This window comes from Colossoma macropomum, unplaced genomic scaffold, assembly GCF_904425465.1.
Source record: "Colossoma macropomum unplaced genomic scaffold, Colossoma_macropomum, whole genome shotgun sequence".
NCBI classification, from domain to species: Eukaryota; Metazoa; Chordata; class Actinopteri; order Characiformes; family Serrasalmidae; genus Colossoma; species Colossoma macropomum.
In genome coordinates, this window is record NW_023494805.1 from 29,237,915 (window position 1) to 29,260,667 (window position 22,753).

Genomic DNA, 22,753 nt, shown 5'->3' on the forward strand with positions numbered 1-22,753 from the left:
AACTACTCATTTGTGCTGTATGGCTCTATCTGTGTATGGTTAGTTCTCATTGTGTGTGTGAGAGAGAGAGAGAGAGTGTATGTGTAACTGACCTTGAGTGTGGGGCAACGTGGTGTATTGGTGTGTGCCAAGAAGGCCTCATCAAAGGCTGCGACCTGGACGGGCACAAACACAGTGAGACTGTTTAAAATGGCTTTGAAAAATAAAAGCGCATATCTAGCAGAGACTTAACTGAAACCACATACATTAAATGGATAAAGTAAATAAAGCTCAAAGGCCTAGGCCTGAGTGTGGCATTGGCCTGTAATTACTTACAAAAATACATTAATTCTTGGCTTGGAAATAAGGGAAGAATTTTTGAAAATAAAAAATGATTACTTTAATAATGACGTGAATAATGAGGTGAAAATCTAATTAAAGAAATAATCTATGGCTTGGAAATATTGGTGTTTGAGGTGACTGTGACATTTGGAGATAATGGTGTACAAATCAAAAGGTTTGAACTACTTGGGAGGGGCAAGAAGAAGCCAGGTGATACCCCTTCTTGCCCCTGCACCAACTCAGGATCCGTGAACGTCCACGATTCACCAATCAACTCCAGTTCACCGGAATACTGACCACCTGTGATGTATGTCATATGACTAGCTGTAGTTTAGCCAATGGTAGCGGGCTGTTGCTTCTCTCCGTAGAGATACTCAGCGCTTCTGTCTGTATTTTACCTTCTGTGTTTCTTGACCGTGTTTTTGGACTTTTGTCTCTGCCCTTTCGGATCTGGTTGCCTAATATCAGTGATGGCAAACCGAAGCTTTCTGAAGCTTTCTGAAGCTGTCCTCCTAACTGTGGTTCATTACTCGAAGCTTCATGACACAGTGCACATTAGTGCCATCTGGTGGCCAAAACCTCAAAGTGCTTCGTGTATCTGGCGAACATTCGTTTTACAGCTTTTAAAAGTGTGTTCGAGTGAATTACAACCATGGTATTTGTTGTTTGAATAAAATAAACCAATAAAACTAAATTGTTGCGCGCGTCTTCAATATGTCATTGCTGATTTGGGTACACATCCAGGGTTTGGCTGAAAACTTTGATGGATGAACAATGTATTCTGTTACAATACATGAAACAGTAAAATATTAAAAATACATTTATTCGTCTGTGTTTCAGTATCTTTTTGATCTCAATCTCTGTCTGTCTATCTATCTATCTATCTATCTATCTATCTATCTGTAGCTCTCTCTCTCCTCGAACGACAAGCGCGCCCCGGGCTTTGCTGCTTTTTGAATCTTTTCCCGGAGCAGTCACGTGGTTGTGTGCCGAAATGAAGCTTCGGACGTCATTGGTCATTGGTACAATGATCATTGTAGAACGAATCAAGCACCGACACAGTGATTCGAAGCAATGGGTGTCATTTTTTTGACACACGCCTCGAAGCTTCAGACTCAAGGGAGCCATAACTGCCTGATATTGTTGGTTATGTTTGTCTTTTTCTGTATTTTGGCCTGTTTGTATTTGACTACCGCCTGTCTTTTCACTACGAGTTTTGTCAAGCGGGACTGAACCCCTGCAGTATTTTTATCGTGGCTCTGTTTCGTTACAACAACATGCTTGTTTTTTAGAAAAAGATCCACATCACGGAAAAACTAATTTTACTAACCTTTTTGAAGTAAGAGCTTGATACAGTATGGAAACAGTGTTCATTTTCATGAACCTCCCGAACTGTCAGTCATCCCGACATGGTACAGCAGCTGTAGCCAGCTCAGCTACTGTGACTGGTTGTGTTATTTAATTTTATGAGTACATGTTTGGTGACAGATAAGGTGGAACACAGCAGTGTATCCACATCTGATGCTCACTATGTACACTATAAGATAACTCTCAATGCTGGATTAATCCCTCTCTGTAGCAGTTAACACGGACAATAATCTCGACCCACTGATAAAACTGAAAAATCTGCCACACGTTCAATTAAAGATTCTTTGTGGAAGATGTGACATAGTAATCGTCACAAGTAGATATATTGCTCTGTTACATCCCATCTTGTAACGTAAATCAGCCAACATGGTGCAGACAACACCGTGCTGTTGCCCCCAATATGATTGACGGGTTGTGAAGTCCGTTAAAATGAAAATACAGTCGGGTCGAATGCTTTTTCAAAGGCATTTTGCCACAGAAAAGCACAGTAGACAAGAATATGTAGATTCAAAAAAGAGGTTCTGTTGTGCATTATTAAGGAGGGCAAATGCATAGAAGGTAATTTATATTTTCATTATAATTTTTAAAACCATAATTGTATAATCACATAAAACATACATACGCAGTTCTGGAAATACATTTGAATTAAATCAAGCTACTTGGAAAGCGTCTAAATGTCTGTGATGAAATGTCACTATCGCCTCACAGCAAGAAGGGCCTGGGTTCGATTCTTGGCCAGGTGACCAGGGTCCTCTCTGTTTGGAGTTTGCATGTTCTCCCCGTGTCTGTGTGGGTTTCCTCTGGGTCCTCCGGCTTCCTCCCACAGTTCAAAGACATGCAGTCAGGCCAACTGGACATGCTAAATTGCCCCTAGGTGTAAATGTGTGTGTGAATGTATATGTCTGTCTGTCTGCCCTGCGATAGACTGGCGACTTGTCCAGAGCATTTGCCTTCTGCCCAATGACCGCTGGGATAGGCTCCAGTGTGTGTGAATTTGAATTTTTATTTTGAGTCCAAAATTGCATATTTGACTGGGATATTTAAATTCAACCATAAGAATACATTGCCATTTAACATATTCCTTTTCATTTTCATTTGCAGAGCTACAGGCACTCTAGTAATCAGAGTGAATACAAAATTGTGTTAGCTAATGTGGCTAAGTCTATCAAGCATTGTGGACACATGAGAAGTTCTGGGAACCTTTGGGGTTCTACATGCTGGTGCTTTGCATCAGTGACACTTCGTGTCCGTTATTTTTGTGCTTTTAGGCTACCTGGAAATCACTATGTTATCTCTTTTCTGAAAATATGGATATATTGCCTTAATCAACTCCTATGAATGTTACATGATAAGCAGTGCCATGGATCCTCCTGAGTTAATGTTTGTTGCTTAGTCTTGTAGGTATTAATTACATTTTGCCTATAATGAACAATATTAGAAAATTAACTTAAGAATACTTCAGAAACATTAGAAATTATACTAAATAAATAAAACTCTAAATTATATATCGATGTAATGTTAACTGGTGATAGGTATTTATGGAGCATATGGTCTGTCCAGTAAGATCTGACCATGCTGGAGGTGGTAGAACCTCTGCAGTGACTCACACAAATACTCTTTCCCCAATCAGAAATCCCTACCAGGGCAGTCATTTGACCTGGTTTCAGCTCCAGAGATGAGTTCTAAAGTTAGCACATCCAGGACTGATTTGAATCCATTAACCCATTGTTCATCATTAAGGTAAATGGATATTTAGATAGATAAACAAAATTATTAATCAGTAAGCTCTTAGGCATGGGATTTTTTCTTCAGGCTTGCGATCCAGGTAGTCAAACACCTTCCCTGCTGCACCCACATAGTTCTGTCAGTTAACCTGAATTTTAATCATGCGCTTCTTAATGGTGATGAAAAGAGATTACTTAATAATTTAAAGACAACCCTCAAAATATGTTTGAGAGGCCTGAATGTTTCTTTTCAGAGGGACCTAATTCTTTCTTGGATTCTAAATCCGACTTGTTTTATTTAAGCTTTATTCAGAAACACATGCAACCCTTCACTTTTTGCTATTGAGGCCCTTGTTTCGTAGTCATTGCTGCCATCTAGTGGAGTGCATGTTTCTTGACATTACAGAGTGTTTCCCAACGTCGGTACTGGAGTACCCCTATGCTGTATATTTAAGGGCTTATTCTATATTTTTCGTACCATTTTAATCTCAGCTACTCTGCCGGGAAACCTACTCATTTAGGTACAAGGTTGAAATGATCACATGTAAAAGTGTTCATAAAGTGTTCAGACAAGTAAAAACTATTAACCGACAGGATTATGCTGGTTCCAAGGTAAGATGAACTTTATCTGCGTCACTGTATGTGCTCAAAATAATTTTAATATAACCATACTAAGACAGCAGATTCAGTCAAATCTTGAAACTCTAATCAGTCTGAGCCACCCTAAAGCTTTAGAGCAGCAGTATAAAGTCAGTGGTTCATAGTGCCAAAATAAGGGAAACTATTAGCTGATTATGCTATAAACAACATTTTGGGTCAAGTAAGCTTGAACAGTAATAAATTACCTAACAGGTAAGATAGTCAGATAGACAGCGAGATAGCCGTCTTATAATAAACCACAAACAGAATTATGTGTCACACCTAATTAACATTAATAAATGTATTAGGCAGAATTATTTTGATATCACACTAGTTCAGAGAAAGAGAAACTAGATGAATCAGGAGGCTCTCATCAAGCTAGCACAGTTCTCTACACTGTAGATTTTGATTGTAATTACCAGGTATTTGAGTAACTTTGAGACAACTTAAAAGACAAGCAAAGAGGGAAATAAAGGTATGTACTTCAGGAAATGTTTCATATTTTGCAAATTCTGTCAGTGTGTGCTTTAACACAGGGAACTGCACTGAGCAAAGTTAGGTGAGGGCAAAGTCACTCTAACGCTTGTGAGCTACTTTAAGTGAACATGGTTAAAGATTACTGGGTTCTGTTGTCTGTATGTAGAGATGGAGAGTGATGGATTTTGAGTGAACCATATACAATCAAATAAAAAGAGCAGCTGGTGAGACTGTGTGAATGACAGTTCCAGTTACTGACTTGAGACCTGTGAGAATGATCAGTGAAAAACAGTTTTATGACAGTATTAGGAAGAAAAGAGATTTAATAATTTGAAGATAAAGAAACCATGCAGTTTCAAAACCACCTTATCTATATAGAGATGGTTGACCCAGTGCTGTGAAAAAGTCTTCCTCCTGTCTGAATTAAAGCACTGTTGTGTAATTTTAGCAATGATTGTCACCAGATCTTCAAGCAAAACCTAATAATGCAATACAGTGTCTAACAACACTGTAGAGGAATTTTGGCCACTCCTTGCAAAACCATTTCAGCTATGTTTGTAGCCTTTCACACACAAACTGCACTCTGCCACAACATCTCAGTGGTCTAACTGCACTTCAGCTTCAGTTCACAGACAGTTGGCCTGCCAGACATCTCCTGTAAAATTCTCTGATAAAGTATCCAACTAAACATCCCTAGACCATCAAACTGCCACCACTGTGCTTGACTGTTGGTATGAGGTTCTTACTGTGAAATGCAGTGTTTGCTTTTCTGCTGAGAAGTTCTATTCATTTGTACATTGTTCCAGAACTCTTGGAGATCTTCAAGATGTGTCTTCTTCTTTTTAGTGAGCAAGGGTTTTCACCCTGCTCCTCTGCCGTGGATCCCATTTTTGCCCAGTGTCTTTCTGATTATAGAGTAATGAACACTGACCATAGCCAAGGAAAGAGAGGCCTGAAGATCTTTGGATGCTGCTTTCAAGGTGTCTGTGACTTCCCGGGTGATTTGCTCACCTCGCTCTGGGAGAGATTTTGGCAGGATGGCCCCTCCTGCAAAGATGAACAGCTGTTCCAAACTTTCTCCTTTTGGACAATATGGCTCTGATCGGGGTTTGGTGGAGCTCTAGATCCTTAGAAATGTCTTTGCAGCCTTTTCCAAATGGATAGGCTTCAACAACATTTTTGCAGAGGTCTTCAGAAATTTTCTTTGTTCGTGATATGATATGTGACTTTACAATCTATGTGCAAGCAAGTTCACTGTGATCAGTAGCGTCAAAGCTAGATTTATATTGGGCAGGACTGACCCAAATCACAGCTGCTTGTTAACTGAAGCACTCAAACAACTAATCTTAAATAACCCTTTAATTTGGTTGCATTATCTGGAGGTGCAAATGCCTTCCTATACCTGGAGATAGCATAATTCCTACCTTGCAAATGAAAGAAATGAAATATACACTACTAGAATCCATAATGAAATCTGACCAAATGCAATGTGAAAAATGTACACCAATTCAGAAATTCAGACAGGAGAAAAAGACTTTTTCCCAGCACTGTGTAATTACAGTTAACAAGGCAAGCAGGTATTTGCAGGTGTCAGATCAGTAATTTGTAACACATCATGCTATAAAAAGATGTAGACTTAGTTTTCTATTTTTTTCTCACAACGGGTTAAAGTGCAGGAGAAAATACACGGCAGAATCTTCATCACCACAACCAAAAGAGAGACGACAGAGACTGAATAAACCAGAGATGTGTAAGTCAAACAACTCATACAAAACAGACCATTGTCTGTGTATTTAACTACATTGTCCTGTATTCTCACATTCAATTTGTGTATTTATTGTGTATACAGTAAATCCAAATTGGTGTTTACAGAGTAGTACTTAAATAATGTACTACTATATGCTACTATAGATAATGCTGCACCTTTAAATTCTTTGCAGCTTACTTCTCAACTTTAAAGATAATTTAGATGTTTAAAATGTTAATACTAGTTGATTTTATATCTGTAAACATTTTATTTAGAATAAATTTCTTACATTTCTTCTTCGTGATCTGTCAAACACAGCTGGGCATGACTCCAACAGTCTCCTGTCTGAAGACCAGTTCCTGTGTTCTATCTGTCTAGATGTATTAACTGATCCAGTCTCCACTCCATGTGGACACAACTTCTGTAAAACCTGCCTTACACAGTACTGGAACAACACTGAACACTGTCGCTGTCCATTCTGTAAAGAGAAATTCACCAAGAGACCTGAACTGAAGATCAATACAACACTGAGAGAGGTTGTGGACCACTTCAAGAAGAAAAGTGGTCTGAATAAACCTGGGATTCTTTGTGACGTCTGCACTGGCGTGAAGCAGAAGGCCTTGAAATCGTGTCTTAATTGTGGAGCAACTTTTTGCAAGTCTCATTTAGAGCCACATACAGTTGGGAACCTCAAGAAACACAAAGTAATTGACCCAGTGGCGAACTTGCAGGACTACATATGTCAGAAGCACGAGAGACCCCTAGAGCTGTTCTGTAAAAATGACCAGATGCGTGTGTGTCAGTTTTGCACTCAGACAGACCACAAGACTCACAGGACTGTTTCAATAGAGAAGGAAATTGGAGAGAAAAAGGTGACACTGATTAATGTTGACCTTAAACATCCATCTGAACAACAAAAAATAATTACACTGACATTATTGATTTGAACTCCAAGCCTAGAATAAATACATTTAAGAACAGTTTTTTCCTTTGTCCACAGACACAGCTGGTGAAGACACAGTCAGAGGTGCAGAAGATGATCCAAGACCGGCTGAAGAAGATCAAAGACATCAAACATTCAGCAGAGCTCAGAAAAGTGGGTTAAACATGACATACACTGTAACTGTTTTACTCTGCAGTTTTCATTTAGTTATCTTCATATACTTATCATTCACTGTTGTTTGATTAAAATGAAATTATCTTCTTCCATCAGAGAAACACAGAGAAAGAGATTGCAGACAGTGTTGAAGTCTTCACTGCTCTGATGCGCTCCATTGAGAACAGCCTGGCTGAGCTGATTGAGGTGATGGAGGAGAAGCAGAAAGCAGCAGAGAGGCAGGCTGAAGACCTCATTAAAGAGCTGGAGCAGGAAATCACAGAGCTAAAGAGGAGAGACATTGAGTTGAAGCAGCTCTCCCACACTGAGGACCACCTCCACCTCCTACAGGTCAGTGCCCCTCTATCTGCTCAATGACAATACAGCACATCACACAACAACACTGCCCATGCTGAGGGATTTCTCCTCTCTCCTGCTGGACTGTAGATTTCCCCATCACTGTGCAGACCTCCACACACCAAGAACTGGACTGACATCAGTATTGACCCTGATCTGAGTGTAGAGCCTGTGAGAAACGCTCTGTTAAAACTTCAGAAGAGTCTGGATGAGAAGCTGACAGGTGAGAAACTTTCATATTTGATCTGTTTTCCAGGCATAATTCTGTAGCAGAGGAACTTTTTGTCAGAGGCTCCATGAAAAGTAACTAGCCAGTGATTCTATGTGTGTCCAAGATTAGACTAAAATTATGCCTATAAGCTCTAATGAACATTGTCTTTTGTTGTAATTAGTCACCACAGAACTGAAGAGGATTCAGCAGTATGCAGGTACAGTCTGTAAAAATTCTATTTGTTTCTATATTTCCTTAAATTGTCACAGCATTGCTGCCAATGAAAATAAAGAAAAATATATTTAGCCTTCATTCTCAAACCATTCTCAAAGTTTACCTATTGTATTCTTTTGGATTATGAATGTTTTTATTACATGCAGTCTCATATCACCTATTGTGTGTTCCTCTCAGTGGATGTGACTCTTGATGCTGACACAGCTCATCCTGAACTCATCCTGTCTGATGATAGGAAACAAGTGAGACATGGAGACACAGAACAGAATCTTCCAAAAACCTCAAAAAGATTTATACAGTTTGGTTTTGTTCTGGGAAAGGAGGGATTCTCCTCAGGGAGATTTTACTATGAGGTGCAGGTCAGAGAGAACACTGATTGGAATTTAGGACTGGTCAAAGAGTCCATTAACAGGAAGGAGGAGGTTCCACTGTGCCCTCACAATGGATTCTGGTCTGTGGTTCTGAGGAATGGGAATGAGTATCAGGCTTATGATAATTACCAACGCTGGCTCTGCCTAAAAGAGAAGCCCCAGAAGGTGGGGGTGTTTGTGGATTATGAGAAGGGTCTGGTCTCCTTTTATGATGTGGATGCCAGGTCTCATATCTTTTCTTTCACTGGTCAGTTTTTCACTGAGAAGCTCTATCCATATTTCTGCCCTGGACAAAAAAACTCAGCCACACTGATCATCTCACCCATATCAAAGACTGAATAATATTTTCACAGCATGTAACAATAACTGCATTTAATGGGAGAAAGACACATATTTTATGTTTCTGTGCACAGGAAAACCATATCAGTGTATGAAAACTATGTGAAATTATTTTAGAAATGAACTTTATTCTCTCTTTGATATACATAGAGGAGTAGATTAGAGAGAGTATCCACAGCCATCTGTGGCCAGCAGTACATGAGTGGATAATTTATTAGGTTGGGTACAATTTATGAACATTGAACTCAGGTCCTTAAGAGTAAACAGCAAACTTTACTGTAAAAGAAAATCTGTGTTTTAACCTATGAAAACATGTAACCTATGAGATCATTGACACTCAATTACTGGATTACAGCAAAAGGAGACTATTACGTCTCTGTAAAACACTAAGAAAGGTCTAAATTGTGCTTTACAGTGTAGTTTACTCTAGCACACCCAATTAAACTCAATAAGTACAGTATAAAATGTTTTGCATTAATTTTGATTAACTAAATATCCCCCCTTTAATATATAATGCAATATAATACATAATGAAGAAATCTTAAATGACCAGAGCCTATTCGGTTTTAATAACTGTATTATGGAATACTGCCTCATTAGGTTTATTTAATGAAGAGAAAGCAGAGGAAGCATTGAGGAGGTGCTTTTTTCAGATGCCTATTGTGATCACGATGCTCTCTGACACTGTTGCCATGCCCCGAAAAGGACCCTGAAACATTAAATCCTATGTCTAAAAATCTGGGTTACTATATAGAGCACTATTATAGACAACAGAATTTGTAATAGTAGTAAACGATTTAGGACACTACGTTGTACAGGTTTGCTCATTACTGTGCGACAGCAGATTCCGTAGCATAAATACTATAAACGTCATTCCAGTCCACTATAATTGTTAAGTCTGACGGCACACATCAGAAGAGCTGACTTACATCTGTAACAGGCGTAAAGAGAGTGCTGTTGAGATACTGCCATTACAGCTGGGCTTGTTAGTCCTCCTCAGAGAAGTTGCTCGTGGATCTTTACACTGACCAACACACTGCATTATGGGTATCCCATATCTGCTAGGGTACATTGGTTGTACACTACTTATTGTGGGATTGTTTGAGTGCACTGGATCTTCTGCACTATGTTTTCAGTCACCACTACAAAATGGTGCAACCCTGAAATAGTGCACTGTACTATGCTATACTATAAGACTATAGGATATCTTACCACTGCTATGCAGATCATATTCACATCTACTTGGCCCTCCCTCCCCCACAAACAACTATGGCCCCCTTAACCCACTTTAAAGCCTTGAGCACATCACTAACTGGATAGGACAAAACTTTCTGCAGTTGAATAAAGATAAAACAGAGATTATTTTATTTGGGTAATAGCAATCTAAAAAACTAGTATGTAACCTTGGTGTGCTAATGGACTCTGATCTTAGTTTTAACAGTAACAATTAGATTTTAATTTAATGATTTTCCATTTTGAATCTATTGTTTTAATCATGTTTTTAATTTCTATTCACGTTTACTTTTTTACAACAAATCAGTATTTTCTCACTGTATTTTCTCATTTGTAAAGCACTTTGAATGACAGCAGTGTATAAAAGGTGCTAAAAAATAAATAAGCTTGCCTTGCCTTAACTATACAGTGAATAGGGCACAGTTTCGAACACAGATTGTGTGCGTCTCTGAGCAGACAGGGTCAGGGTAAAAGTTTTCAGTATATTTTTATAGAATAAGACTGAGAGATAAATGTGACACAAGTTGTAATTTTTAAACATTTTTCATGATCTGTGTTGTTGGGAGTGGGCTTTACACATACAATACATACATTTCTACATTTCTAAATTTAAATTTAATACTTTGTATATTTTTCTTGTAATCTTTGTACATATACATATATATCTTTATACTTTTATTGTTTATTCTATTTTGTATATTGTTTGTATATTTCCTGCTGCTCTGTCTTCTGTGCTGCTGTAACACTGCAAATTTCCCCATTGTGGGATTAATAAAGGATTATCTAATCTAATCTAATCTACAAGAGATATTAATGCTGCTATGATTATCACTACAATCATTAGAGAAATAAAAATGTGTTTTTATTATTTAACAATAATTAAAACATAGCTAAAATGTAAAGGTTAATAAAATCAGATCAAATCAAAATAAAATAAGAGGAGAAATAAGATGAAAAGTAAACTAAAAACGAAAGTAGATTTCTTAAAATGACTAAAATAATAATAAAATAATCACAATAAGAATAGGAATAATAATAAATAAACTAACAAATAAATAATAAAATAATGAAAATAAAATATGAAAGGTAAAAAATCATGTAAAACAGTTGCAGGCAGAGTGGAGGTGGTTAGAGAGTAAAAGTTTAAAATGACAGAGTGACACCAGCAAGCTGAGTTTTAGTGTTTCCTGTAGTGAGTTCCAGCTCGCTGGTGCTCTGTAACTAAAAGCAGATTTTCCCTGGTTCAGTAAAAACCGTGATCCAACCACTGGAGCAATACCATTATTTACAGATATCATTGAAGTCATGTATTCTGGCATATGGCCGGAGAGTGTTTTATAAATAAAAATAAACCAGTGTGTTTCCCGCCGTGCTGCTAGTGAGGGCCAACCAAACTTTTTCATACAGTCTGCAGTGAAAAGTGTTATACGGGTCTCCAGTAATGAACCTCAGTGCAGAGTGATAGACGGAGTCCAGTGGTGTGAGGGAACTGGCTGATGCGTGTTTGTAACTTACATCACCATAGTCCATGACAGATAACAAGGTTGCCTCAACAATTCTTTTTCTAGCAAACATAGGAAAACAGGATTTATTTCTATATAGGTAACCAAGCTTCTGTCTTCATTTGCCAACCAGTTTATTAATATGGGGTTTAAAAGCGAGTTTATCATCCAGCCATATGCCAAGGTACTTATACTCTGTGACTCTTTCGATGTTGGATCCTGTCAGGGTAGTGACAGTAACAGTATTAAAATCAGTATTAGTAGATCTCGAAAACAGCATGAACTTAGTTTTTTTAGCATTTAAAACCAGTTTGTGTTTATAAAAAAAGCGACCTGTAGAGCATTAAATGAGCGTTGTAGTTTTCTTACTGCAGCATAAACAGAGTCAGCTGAACAGTATAAAACAGTGTCATCTGCATACACGTGTATTATATGCTTATACATTTGAAGTGTGACCAACACCTTTTACAGTCATTTTAAATAATTTCTTAATTTCTTAGTTATTGGCATGTTCAAAGAAGGAGACTCTAGTCAGTTTGGATGTAGGTGCATACTTTTATTATAAGATTTAAGCAAAAAACGTAAAGCAACCTCTACCATCTAGAGTGCACCTCTCAAAACCACACACACATACACCTGCTATTTCAGAAGGCGAAGCAGTTCTAGAGTGGGGTCCGATGAAGAAAAAAAGACTTTCTTCAGAAGAAGCACAATCAGATGTGTACGGAGACTGTAAGAAGTGTCTCACACACACACACACACTAATGCTTCATTCATCATAATGAAGATACATTCACCATAGCACAGGTTTATGAAGGAGGCACAATCAGGTCTGTCTCTGTAGCTTTGATTGTAAGGGAGGGTCACTCAAACACTGCATGTGTGTTTATTGAAAAAAAAAAAATAAAAGCATGAAATTTTAGTGAGGAACATTTCTTTCCTCTGTGTTCTGGGATGTTTACACAGTCTGATCGTTCATACCTCACCCAAACACTCTCACCTGAGTTAATAAGAAACCTTTTGCTCTCACTTAAACTGTGTGCTGCCTTTGTCTTTCATAGTCCATAAACTATGTGGCATGTAGTTTGTGCATGTTGTAATGTGATTCATGAGATTTTATGTATGCTACATGTGTGCTGTGCTACTCTGTCTCACTACTATGATTTGTCTACTCATGTAAGAGTATATAGCTGTGACACCTGCGAATGCCTCCATATACACAACCCCATTTCCAAAAAAGTTGGGATGCTGAGCAAAATGTTAATAAAAACAAAATGCAATGATGTGCAGATCATTTAAACCCTATATTAATTTGAAAATACTACAAAGGCAACATATTAAATGCTAAAACCGAGAAATGTTTGTTTTTTGAAAAATATATGCCCATTTTATTGGGACGGGGGCATATTTACGACTGTGCTGCATCACCTTTTCTTTTAACAACACTCTGTAAGCATTTGGGAACTGAGGAGACCACTGCTGTAGTTTGTAAAAGTGAAATGTTTTTCCCTTCTTACTTTATATATATGATTTCAGCTGTTCAGCAGTTCGGGGTCTCCTCTGTCGTATTTCTCGTTTCATAAAGTGCCATATGTTCTCAGTGGGTGACAGGTCTGGACTGCAAGCAGGTCAGTGTAGCACCCTAACTTTTTTAATACGGAGCAATGATGTTGTAATATGGGCAGAATGTGGTTTGATACTGTCTTGCTGTAATAAGCAAGGCCTTTCCTGAAAAAGATGTTGTCTGAAAGGCAACATATGTTGCCAAAATATGTATATATCATTCAGCATTATTGGTGCCTTCACAGATGTGCCAGTCACCCATGTCATGTGCACTAATGCACACTCATACTATCACAGACGCTGGCTTTTGAACTGTGTGCTGATAACAAGCCTGATGGTCTTTAGCCCGGAGGACGCAGTGTCCATGATTTCCAAAAAGAATTTCAAATTTTGATTTGACGGACCACAGGACCCTTTTCCACATCGCCTCAGTCCATCTCAAATGAGCTCAGGCCCAGAGAATGTGGTAGCATTTCTGGATCCTTTTTATATATCATTTCTTTTTTGCAAGGTGGAGTTTTAGCTTGCATTTATGGATGCAGTGATGAACTGTGTTCTTGTTCATGACTGGTTTTAATGCATTGTCACATGAGGGCCCAAAGATCTTGGCTAGCAATTACTGGTTTTCAGCCTTGTCCCGTGCATACAGAGATTTTTCCAGATTCTCTTTTAATGTTATTATGTACCGTAGATGATGTAAAGCAAAAGTTCTTTGCTATTTTATGTTAAGAAACATTATTCTTGAATTGTTGCACAATTTGCCCAAACAGTCTTTCACAGAGTGGTGAACCCTTCCCCATCTTAACTTCTGAAAGACTCAGCCTCTCTTGGGATGCTTTTTATACCCAATCATGTTATTAACCTGTGGCCAATCATCCACCAGGTGTTTTAGCATTACACAACTTTACCAGTCTTTTGTTGCCCTATCCCAACTTTTTTGGAACATGTTGCTGCCATCAAATTCAAAATGGGTATACATTTTTCAAAAAACAACAAAATCTCTCAATTTTAACATTTGATATGCTGTCTTTTGTCTTACTACTTTCAAATAAATATAGGGTTTAAATGATTTGCACATCATTGCATTTTGTTTCTATTTACATTTTACACAACGTTCCAACTTTTTTGGAAATGGATTTGTATATCATCGCCAGATATATTTAATTCACTGAAAAAATATTGCGATCAAGTGAATTGAAGAGCACTTTTATGAATTATGAAAACATGGTCATACAGATAAACTGCTGAGTGGCACAGACCAGTACAGCGTTGATCTGTGAAGCATAGCCAGCGAGTCATATGCGTGGATCTGTTTAAGAAATGTGTTTGTCTATTTTAGCATTTATGTTATGTTAGCATTTGTCATGCTCTACTTTTTAGAGATTCTCATTTTGAAGGATTTATGGTCTCTGTGGTTGTAGTTGAGTGTCAGAGCTTAGCTGAGCCAACAGTGCAAGACGAAAAGTGGACTTCAAGTTGCATTTTTCACCTTCTGTACGCTGTTCCTGAGTTGTTAAGCTGAGTATGGACCACAACCTCGCCCTGCCTAAGTTTCTACTGAGAACCCCCTGCGTAAGTTTTTGCGCTCTTTCTCAAATGTGTAAACATGTGGTCGATCCAATCAAACTAGTCCAATAGAAATCCAGTCCAGTTCAAATGAAAGGTGAGAAGGGTGATGACATCACATCAGTTGAGAAAGCGAAAGTAAACCAGCACTGATCAAATTCCCCTGATCAGGAGACTTTGTCTAGGTTTGTCTAGACTACACGTGGTGTCTTTCTGAACTGCTGTGTTTATTCAGTGGTTGTGAGGTAAATATAACGTACAGTTTTGACATACAGTCTGAGTTATCCAGTCACAGTTCTCTACACTACTGGAATAGTGAGCTGAATAATGTGATTTCTTGCTAAAAGGGTTAAAACCAGAAGAGGAGGATAAATGGCACGTTCTTCATCACGACTACCTCGGACAAAGAGCAGAGGAAATTTCCTGGATGAGCCACCTGAGTGTAAGTCTCCACAGAAATAAACTTTTGTGCATCTAGAAGTCATGGATGCGGGAAGTGGGGGTGCTGAGGGGCTGCAGCATTCCCTGATTTCAGGATTGCAACTGTTTAAATAATAATAAAACGTTCTGAATTGTTTAATCATTTCAGCGCAGTAAAGATCCATGTGTGCTTGTTAAATAGTGAAGTTTGTATTGTTATATTCTAAAAATCTGCAGTAGCTGTCCTGTTTAAGTGAACCGAAAACTGGCCGCTTTGAGGCGCGTCGCTCACACACACGCAGGCTTAGGTGCAAAGAGAGAAGGTCTGTGCACAGTTATAGGCTAGTTCTAAGTCCCAAGCAGCTTTTACCCTGAAAACAACAATCTAATGTACCATATTTTTATTAACCGTCATATCGCCCACTCGCTGAGCCTTTCACTGTTCAATCTCAATGTTTGTCTGTGGGTTCAAAGTTCAAAAAGTTCATGCGGAGCGAGAGAGGATGTGCGTCTCTCCTCATTATAGTACTGTATGACACTTTTGTCATACAGTATGAATACATGAAATGAATCAATGAAAAAGGCACATCATTTTGCGTGGCTGCTTAAAATTCCAGCACCCCCAACTTAAAACACCTTCCCACAACCCTGCTAACTGTCGTACTTTATGTTTTCATATACAGTGCGTACTGTGGTGTTTTCTACGGAGCTGGTGACATCCTGTATTAATAAAATAATGCGTGGTTCATTCCCACGCCTTAGTAAGTTGTGCCCACGCATTAGGATCTCGTTCCCACGCCTTAATAAGGCGTGGCCACGCATTATTTTTATTTATATGGGATGTCACCAGCAGGGCTCCGTAGTTTTTCTTTTAAAATAACGACTTAAATTAACATGGCCATCACGAGACCAAAACAGCCTAAAACAAAATAAAGCTTTCAAGTTTGGGACCAAAATATAAGGAAGTTGGAAACTGAGAGATTGACTTAAAGAAGCGAAAACACTGTGTATGAATCTTTCAAACCATGTCATGCAATGATACATTTTAAGAATTCTGTGAAGGTTGATTTATGAAGACTGTCAGTCACATCCATTAATATTTATAACTCATACAGTCACAGTAAGCCTCACAGCAGCTTTGGAAACACATCCCCATTGTCTGACAGCTCATATTTTGGATATACCTTTTAATCTTTACTGTGGAACCTTTTAATTCGAGCATGCTGTTCTCAAATTTCCACAAACACAACTATTTTACTTTTTATATATTACTTCTGAATCAATTCTTGCTCGCCACATGACTTTTAATCTTTTTTAACTTTTTACTTGAGTTTAGATTCCCTCAAGGCTTTTTAGACATGAGGGAGCAGCAAAATGAAGCTGAATAATGTTTAAACTGTTAACTGTGTATATCTGATGTGTATTAAATTAACATTCATGTTAATACTTTATAATGTTAAATGTGTGAGACGGCTGACATGATTTCCTTTGGAAAAGGCTCAAAAAGGAGGAGGAAGGAAATGGCAGAATCCTCATCACTTCAACAAAGAGAAGGCGAAAGGAGGAATGTAGATGAATCATCTGACTGTGACTTGCACAGTGGACATGTACTGTACAGCACATGAGATTAATTAATGTAATTACTTTTCATTTAGAGTGACTGTTATCAAGTAATAATGCAAACAGTGACCAAATACTACATTCAGAATAGAGTGTCTTTAACAGACGGTCATTATGCCAGGATATCTTAGGACATGATAAAGAACAGCGAAAAGACGCCAGTGCTGATGAGGCACCAAGTGTGTACAAGTAAATAGAATATGATGTGATTGTAATTGAATAGAATGCATTAAAATTTAACTAAGTCATGTAGTTTTAGAAGCCTTGAGAATCTTTAATACCAGGGCTGGTTTAACCCCCAAAACCACCAGTTATAAGTTAATCTCTGAAAATGACTTGTTGGTAGTTCTAGACATTTCTTTTTTATCTCAAATCTATGTTACAAATGCATTTATTAGCATTTACCCAAAAATATGGGGGTTTCACTGAGGAAATCACTGAGCTAAAGAGGAGAGACACTGAGCTGGAGCAGCTCTCCCACACTGGGGACCACCTCCACCTCTTACAGGTCAGTGTCCCTCAATCTCCTCAATGACAATGCAGCACATCACACAACACTGCCTATGCTGAGGGATTTCTCCTCTCTTCTGCTGGACTGTAGATTTACCCATCACTGTGCAGACCTCCACACACCAAGAACTGGACTGACATCAGTATTGAACCCCATCTGAGTGTAGAGACTGTGAGGAATGCTCTGTCTCAACTTCAGAAGAGTCTGGATGAGAAGATGAGAGAAACAGGTGAGACAAATACTTGACAAACTGTGTTTTTCAAATTGAAGTTCATAGTAGAAAGAATCTTTTCCTGTCATGGGAGTGGTGGTTGCTTGTGTGGGAGGTTGAGAGGGGTTGGTCCCCTCTGAGAAGTGTTGTTTGTGGTGTGAAAATACTCACAAGCCCCTGGCTGTCTACCATGGAATGCAAGGTTATCTCAATGCGAATTAAAATTGCAGAGAGAAAAACACTGTTATGTGTGCTTATGCACCAAACAACAAGGAGATAGGAGACATGAAGTTCGATTGGACTCAAAACCTCCATTATGGAACCCGAGGGCCTGCTGTGGGATACTGGTGGTGAGGGAGGCAGTCAAGCTGAAGAAGGAGGCCTTTAGGGACTGGTTGGCATGGAAGACTCCCAACTCAGCTGATAGGTACCAATGGGCAAAAAAGGAAGCAGCGGCGACAGTGGCAGAAGCAAAATCCAGAACATGGGAGGAGTTTGGAGAGGCCATTGAGGAGTTTGGCTCCATCACATGGATGTCTCCAGCGTGCGATGGAGTGGTTCGCAGCTGAGCGTGAAATGATTGGTATGTGGATCAGCACCTCCAAATCATGGTCCTCTCCTGGAAAAAGATGGCATGATCCCTCCAGGTAAGGGGAGAGGATCTGCGTCGGGTGGAGGAGTTTCTCAGGGTCTTGTTCACAAGTAGTGGGAAGAGGGACTGTGAGATCGGCTTCAGGCTGGGACAGGTGGCAGCAGAAATGTGGTCGCTGTACCGGACTGTAGTGGTGAAGAAGGAGCTGAGCCATAAGGTAAAGCTCTCTGTTTACTGGTCAGTCTACATCCCCACCTTCACCCATGGTCATAAGCTTTGGGTAATGACCGAAAGAATGAGATCAGAGATACAAGCAGCAGAAAAGAGCTTTCTTCACAGGGTGGCGCGCTACACTCTACTTGATAGGGTGAGGAGCTCAGTCATCTGGGAGGAGCTCAAAGTAGTGCTGCTACTCCTCCACATTGAGAGGAGCCAGTTGAGGTGGTTCAAGCATCTATTTAGGATGCCCCCTGGCTACCTCCCGTTGGATACCAACTGGGACAGGACCCTGAGGTTGTCCCGGGACTTGCTGGGGAGATTATATCTCCAAGTTGGCCTATGAGTGGCTCACTATTCCCCAGAATGAATTGGAGGAATTTGTGACAGACAGGGTCGTCTGGGCTTCTCTGCTTTTCTTATTGCAACCACAACCCTAGCTGAATCAAGCAGGTTAAGAAGATGAATAAATGAATACATTTAGATTAGCTTGATGTCTTTAAATTCTAAAGAATATTATCTTTTGTTGTAATTAGATTCTATTGGACTGAAGATGATTCAGCAGTATGCAGGTATGCTAGTTTTTTTATTTTTTTTATCTTATTCACTTAAAATCATTATGACAGTGCTGCAAGTCATGGAAGTACAGTGGATAGACTATGTGAATCCTAGTGGCTAAACTATGTAAACCCTTTGTAATTACCTAGTTTTCTACATTGACTAGTCATAGAATGTGATAAGTATAGACAATCACAATGTGCTAAAGCTAATAACACACAATTATAATATTTTCTGTTTTTATTGTGCACACTAGTCAAACACTTACTGGGCTGGTGGGAAAAAAAATAAGTGAACCATTGGATTTAATGACTGGCCAAACATCTTTTGACAGCAAACTTCAGGCATGCAGCAATGTTTTTTTTTGCTTGTTTTTTTTTTGGAGAGCAGCAGCTCAGTTCATTGTGTCCTGCCATGGACTTCAGGCTTGTTGAATGTTTTTCATAAGATAGACTCATGAACAGAGATGTTAACCAGTTCCACTGATTCCTTCAACCTTTAGATTTTATTCAAGGTTCTTTTTTACTTCACTGAGCATTGTGTCTTTGCAGTGATCTTGGCTGGGTGTCCATTTCTAGGGAGAGTAGACACAGTACTCAGTCATCTTCATGTATAGACAATTTGTCTAACTGTAGGCTGATGAATATATAAAGCCTTTGAAATTACTTTGTAACCCTTCATGCAAATCAACAATTATTGGTTATAGATCTTCTGAGATCTCTTTTATTGCAAGGCATGGTTCACATCAGCAGATTCTGCTTGTGAATAACATACTCAAATGTTTGTTAGTTTGAATGATTTTTTTTCAACAACAGTACATTAATTGTAAAGGGTTCACATATTTGTTCTTGCCACTGTACATAAACAGAAATTCCTCATAGATCAGCACAAAATACATTTTAGTCCTCCATGAACACTTTTCAAAGTTCATTCAATCTGATCTAAAAGATAATGCATTTATTTATAATCTGTTCTTATCTTACACTGTTTCTCTCAGTGGATGTGACTCTGGATCCTGATACCGCTTTTTACTATCTGATCCTGTCTGATGATGGAAAACAAGTGACACACAAAGACACAAAACAGAATATTTCTGACAATCCGAAGAGATTTCACACACGTACTTGTGTCCTGGGAAAGGAGGGATTCTCCTCAGGGAGATTTTACTATGAGGTGCAGGTCAGTGGCAAGACTAAGTGGCCAGAGAGCCCATTAACAAGAAGGGGAAGATTACACTGACCCCACAGAATGGATTCTGGACTGTGTGGTTGAGGAATGGGAATGAGTATACAGTTCTTGCTGGCCCCTCAGTCTTACTGTCCCTGAGAGAGAAGCCCCAGAAGGTGGGGGTGTTTGTGGATTATGAGGAGGGTCTGGTCTCCTTTTATGATGTGGAGGCCAGATCTCGTATCTACTCTTTCACTGGTCAGTCTTTCACTGAGAAACTCTATCCATACTTCAGCCCTTGTAATAATGACAAAGGCAAAAATTCAGATCCTCTGATCATAACACCTGTATTTAAAGCTGCATGAATTTTCAGATCAAACAATTCAATATTCTGTGAAATGTTAAGAAATGAAAGACATTTAGTTTGGTCTACTCTTGACTGTTGAAGTGAGTGGTGTCACCATGGCAAGATCCAAAGAGCTCTCTGAGGTCATCAGAAAGAAGGTTGTGGAAACATGAGTCTGGGAAGGGATTTAAAAAGATCTCAGAACAATTAGAAATCAGGCATTCTACTGTCTGGAAAATAATTTACACATGGAGAACAGTTAAAACAACTGCCAACATGGCCAGATCCGGCTGTCCTAGCAAGTTCAGCCAAAGAGCAGACCACAAGATGTGTAAAGAAGTCTCCAACAATCCTAAAATGTCATCATGGGACCTATACCTATATTGCCACTGTTGATGTCAAAGTACATGCATCTACCATCAGACAGAGACTGCACAAGTTTTTATGGGAGGTGTGCAAGGAGGTCAAAAAGAAACATCAGGGCAAGACTAAAATTTGCCAGAGGACACCTAGACAAAGGCCATGACTTCTGGAACAATGTGCTTTGGACAGATGAATCCAAAGTTGAATTATTTGGGCACAGTAACAGAAGACATGTTTGGCACAAACCAAACACAGCATTTGAGCACAAGAACCTCATGAACCAACTGTGACATATGGAGGTGGAAATGTCAGGTCTACGGCCTGGCAAGCTCTCCATCATAGAATCCACTATGAATTTGTTATTGTATCAGAAGGTGCTTGAGCAAAATGTGAGGCCATCTGTTCAAAACCTGACAATGAAGTGGATGTTGACCATGCAACATGACAGTGACCCAACACTTTCCAGAAAATCCACCAAGGAATGGCTCAAAAAAAGAAATGGAGAGTTCTGGAACGGCCAAGTCAATGTCTGGATCTTAATCCTATTGAAATGATGCTATCCAATCCTATTGGATGATTTGAAACAGGCTGTGCATGCAATAAACTCCCACAGATGAAAGAACTGGGGTGAAATACCAGCTATTAGGGCATACGGTGTCCTAACTTTCTTCTCAGTAGAAATTGGCATTTTTTGTTCTAATAAATGTTAACACAGTCAAATTTACATTGTTTTTGCAAAGGTGATGCAGTTAAATCATCTTTATCTATATATATTGTTTGAAAGAAGATCAAATATGTCCATATTTCTTAATAAAGAACTAATTATTTAATGGAGTGTCCTTATTTTTTAATATTACTGTAAATAACAATGTATAATTTTTAGGGATGATATAATTGGACCAATCACACATGCAGCAAGTGAGAACTAACCATGACTACCATTGGGAGAAAATTATGGAAAATAAACACGTGAGATAATTATTACATATTATATTACAGTGTTTAGTTAATCTTAAGTAATGTATAAAATGCTTGTGTATTTTATAGATAATAAAACATATGGTTTGTAATATATTGTGGTTTACAGTACTAGCCTTTAAAACATAATAAAGAAATCCTGATAAATCAGATCTTTTCATCATCTGTGTTATGTAGTAATTTACTGAGGTCTCCAAAATTTTGCCTAGAATTATATGCTTTTTTAATGCATACAATTATGGATGAGACATTCTTTCTAATTCATGATGTGTTTATGTCTGAGCTTTTTAGGAAGTGTTGGTCAGTATAGGCTGTGTATGAATGCTAATACATTAAAAAAAGGAGTACCCTGTGGGGATTAGAAAAGCTTCACTAAAACACTAACCATGTAGAAAAATACTATCTTAAGTAATAAATCACACACATATAATAAACCAATTACACATCACTTCAGGTTATTTTTAAAATATTGTACTTAATCAGTTTCCCAGCAGTTCATCACAAATTGCACAAGGCATTTATGTAATAATAACTGATGAGCAAGGAAGTGGCATCTATTAACTAAATACAATTCAAACCATTCTAAAACTGTGCCTAAGAGGCCGACTCAGTGTTCAAGACTGTGGATTAGAATTTTATGATCAACTGAACTAAGCTGCACTAAGATCCAATAAGACCAGAATAGAAGGATTTTGTCCATAAGCGCTGCTTGAGGTCATTCACAACATGAACCACTGCTGTCTCAGTACTCTGGTTAGAACGAAAACCTGATTGAAACTTCTCTTATGACTTGTTTGGTATTAGTCACACATTTAATTGTTTGAAAACAACTTTCTCTAAGACTTCACCTAAAAAAGGAACATTTGAAATTGGTCTAAAATTATTTAGTATGGAAGGATTCATGCTACTCTTTTTTAGCAGAGGCTTCACTAAGGCAGTTTTAAAAGCATCTGGAAAAACACCTGCTGACAGAGAACAATTTACAATAGTTAAATCATCACTTTGAACATAATCAACAAACAT

The 22,753-nt window shown here is 38.5% G+C and overlaps 1 protein-coding gene and 1 long non-coding RNA gene across 2 annotated transcripts; both read left to right on the forward strand.

The window, feature by feature from the left end:
• The first annotated feature begins 4,418 nt into the window (after positions 1-4,418).
• LOC118826520 (E3 ubiquitin-protein ligase TRIM39-like) lies at positions 4,419-21,444 on the forward strand. Its single transcript, XM_036597510.1, has 9 exons — positions 4,419-4,527; positions 6,201-6,279; positions 6,595-7,148; positions 7,277-7,372; positions 7,490-7,723; positions 7,820-7,952; positions 8,131-8,157; positions 8,352-8,596; positions 20,106-21,444. Exons 2-9 carry the CDS (start codon positions 6,276-6,278, stop codon positions 20,406-20,408), a joined length of 1,596 nt encoding a protein of 531 aa, XP_036453403.1. The 5' UTR covers positions 4,419-4,527; positions 6,201-6,275; the 3' UTR covers positions 20,409-21,444.
• Positions 14,881-16,788, forward strand: LOC118826521. Its single transcript, XR_005008757.1, has 3 exons — positions 14,881-14,993; positions 15,096-15,190; positions 16,666-16,788. It is a non-coding gene; the product is annotated as an uncharacterized LOC118826521 (long non-coding RNA).
• Positions 21,445-22,753: the final 1,309 nt, after the last annotated feature.

Coding starts and splice junctions, on each gene's coding strand:
- LOC118826520 (XM_036597510.1), top strand. Junction 7,724..7,819: donor ACCACCTCCACCTCCTACAG/GTCAGTGCCCCT, acceptor GCTGGACTGTAG/ATTTCCCCATCACTGTGCAG. Junction 8,597..20,105: donor CCATTAACAGGAAGGAGGAG/GTTCCACTGTGC, acceptor AAGAAGGGGAAG/ATTACACTGACCCCACAGAA.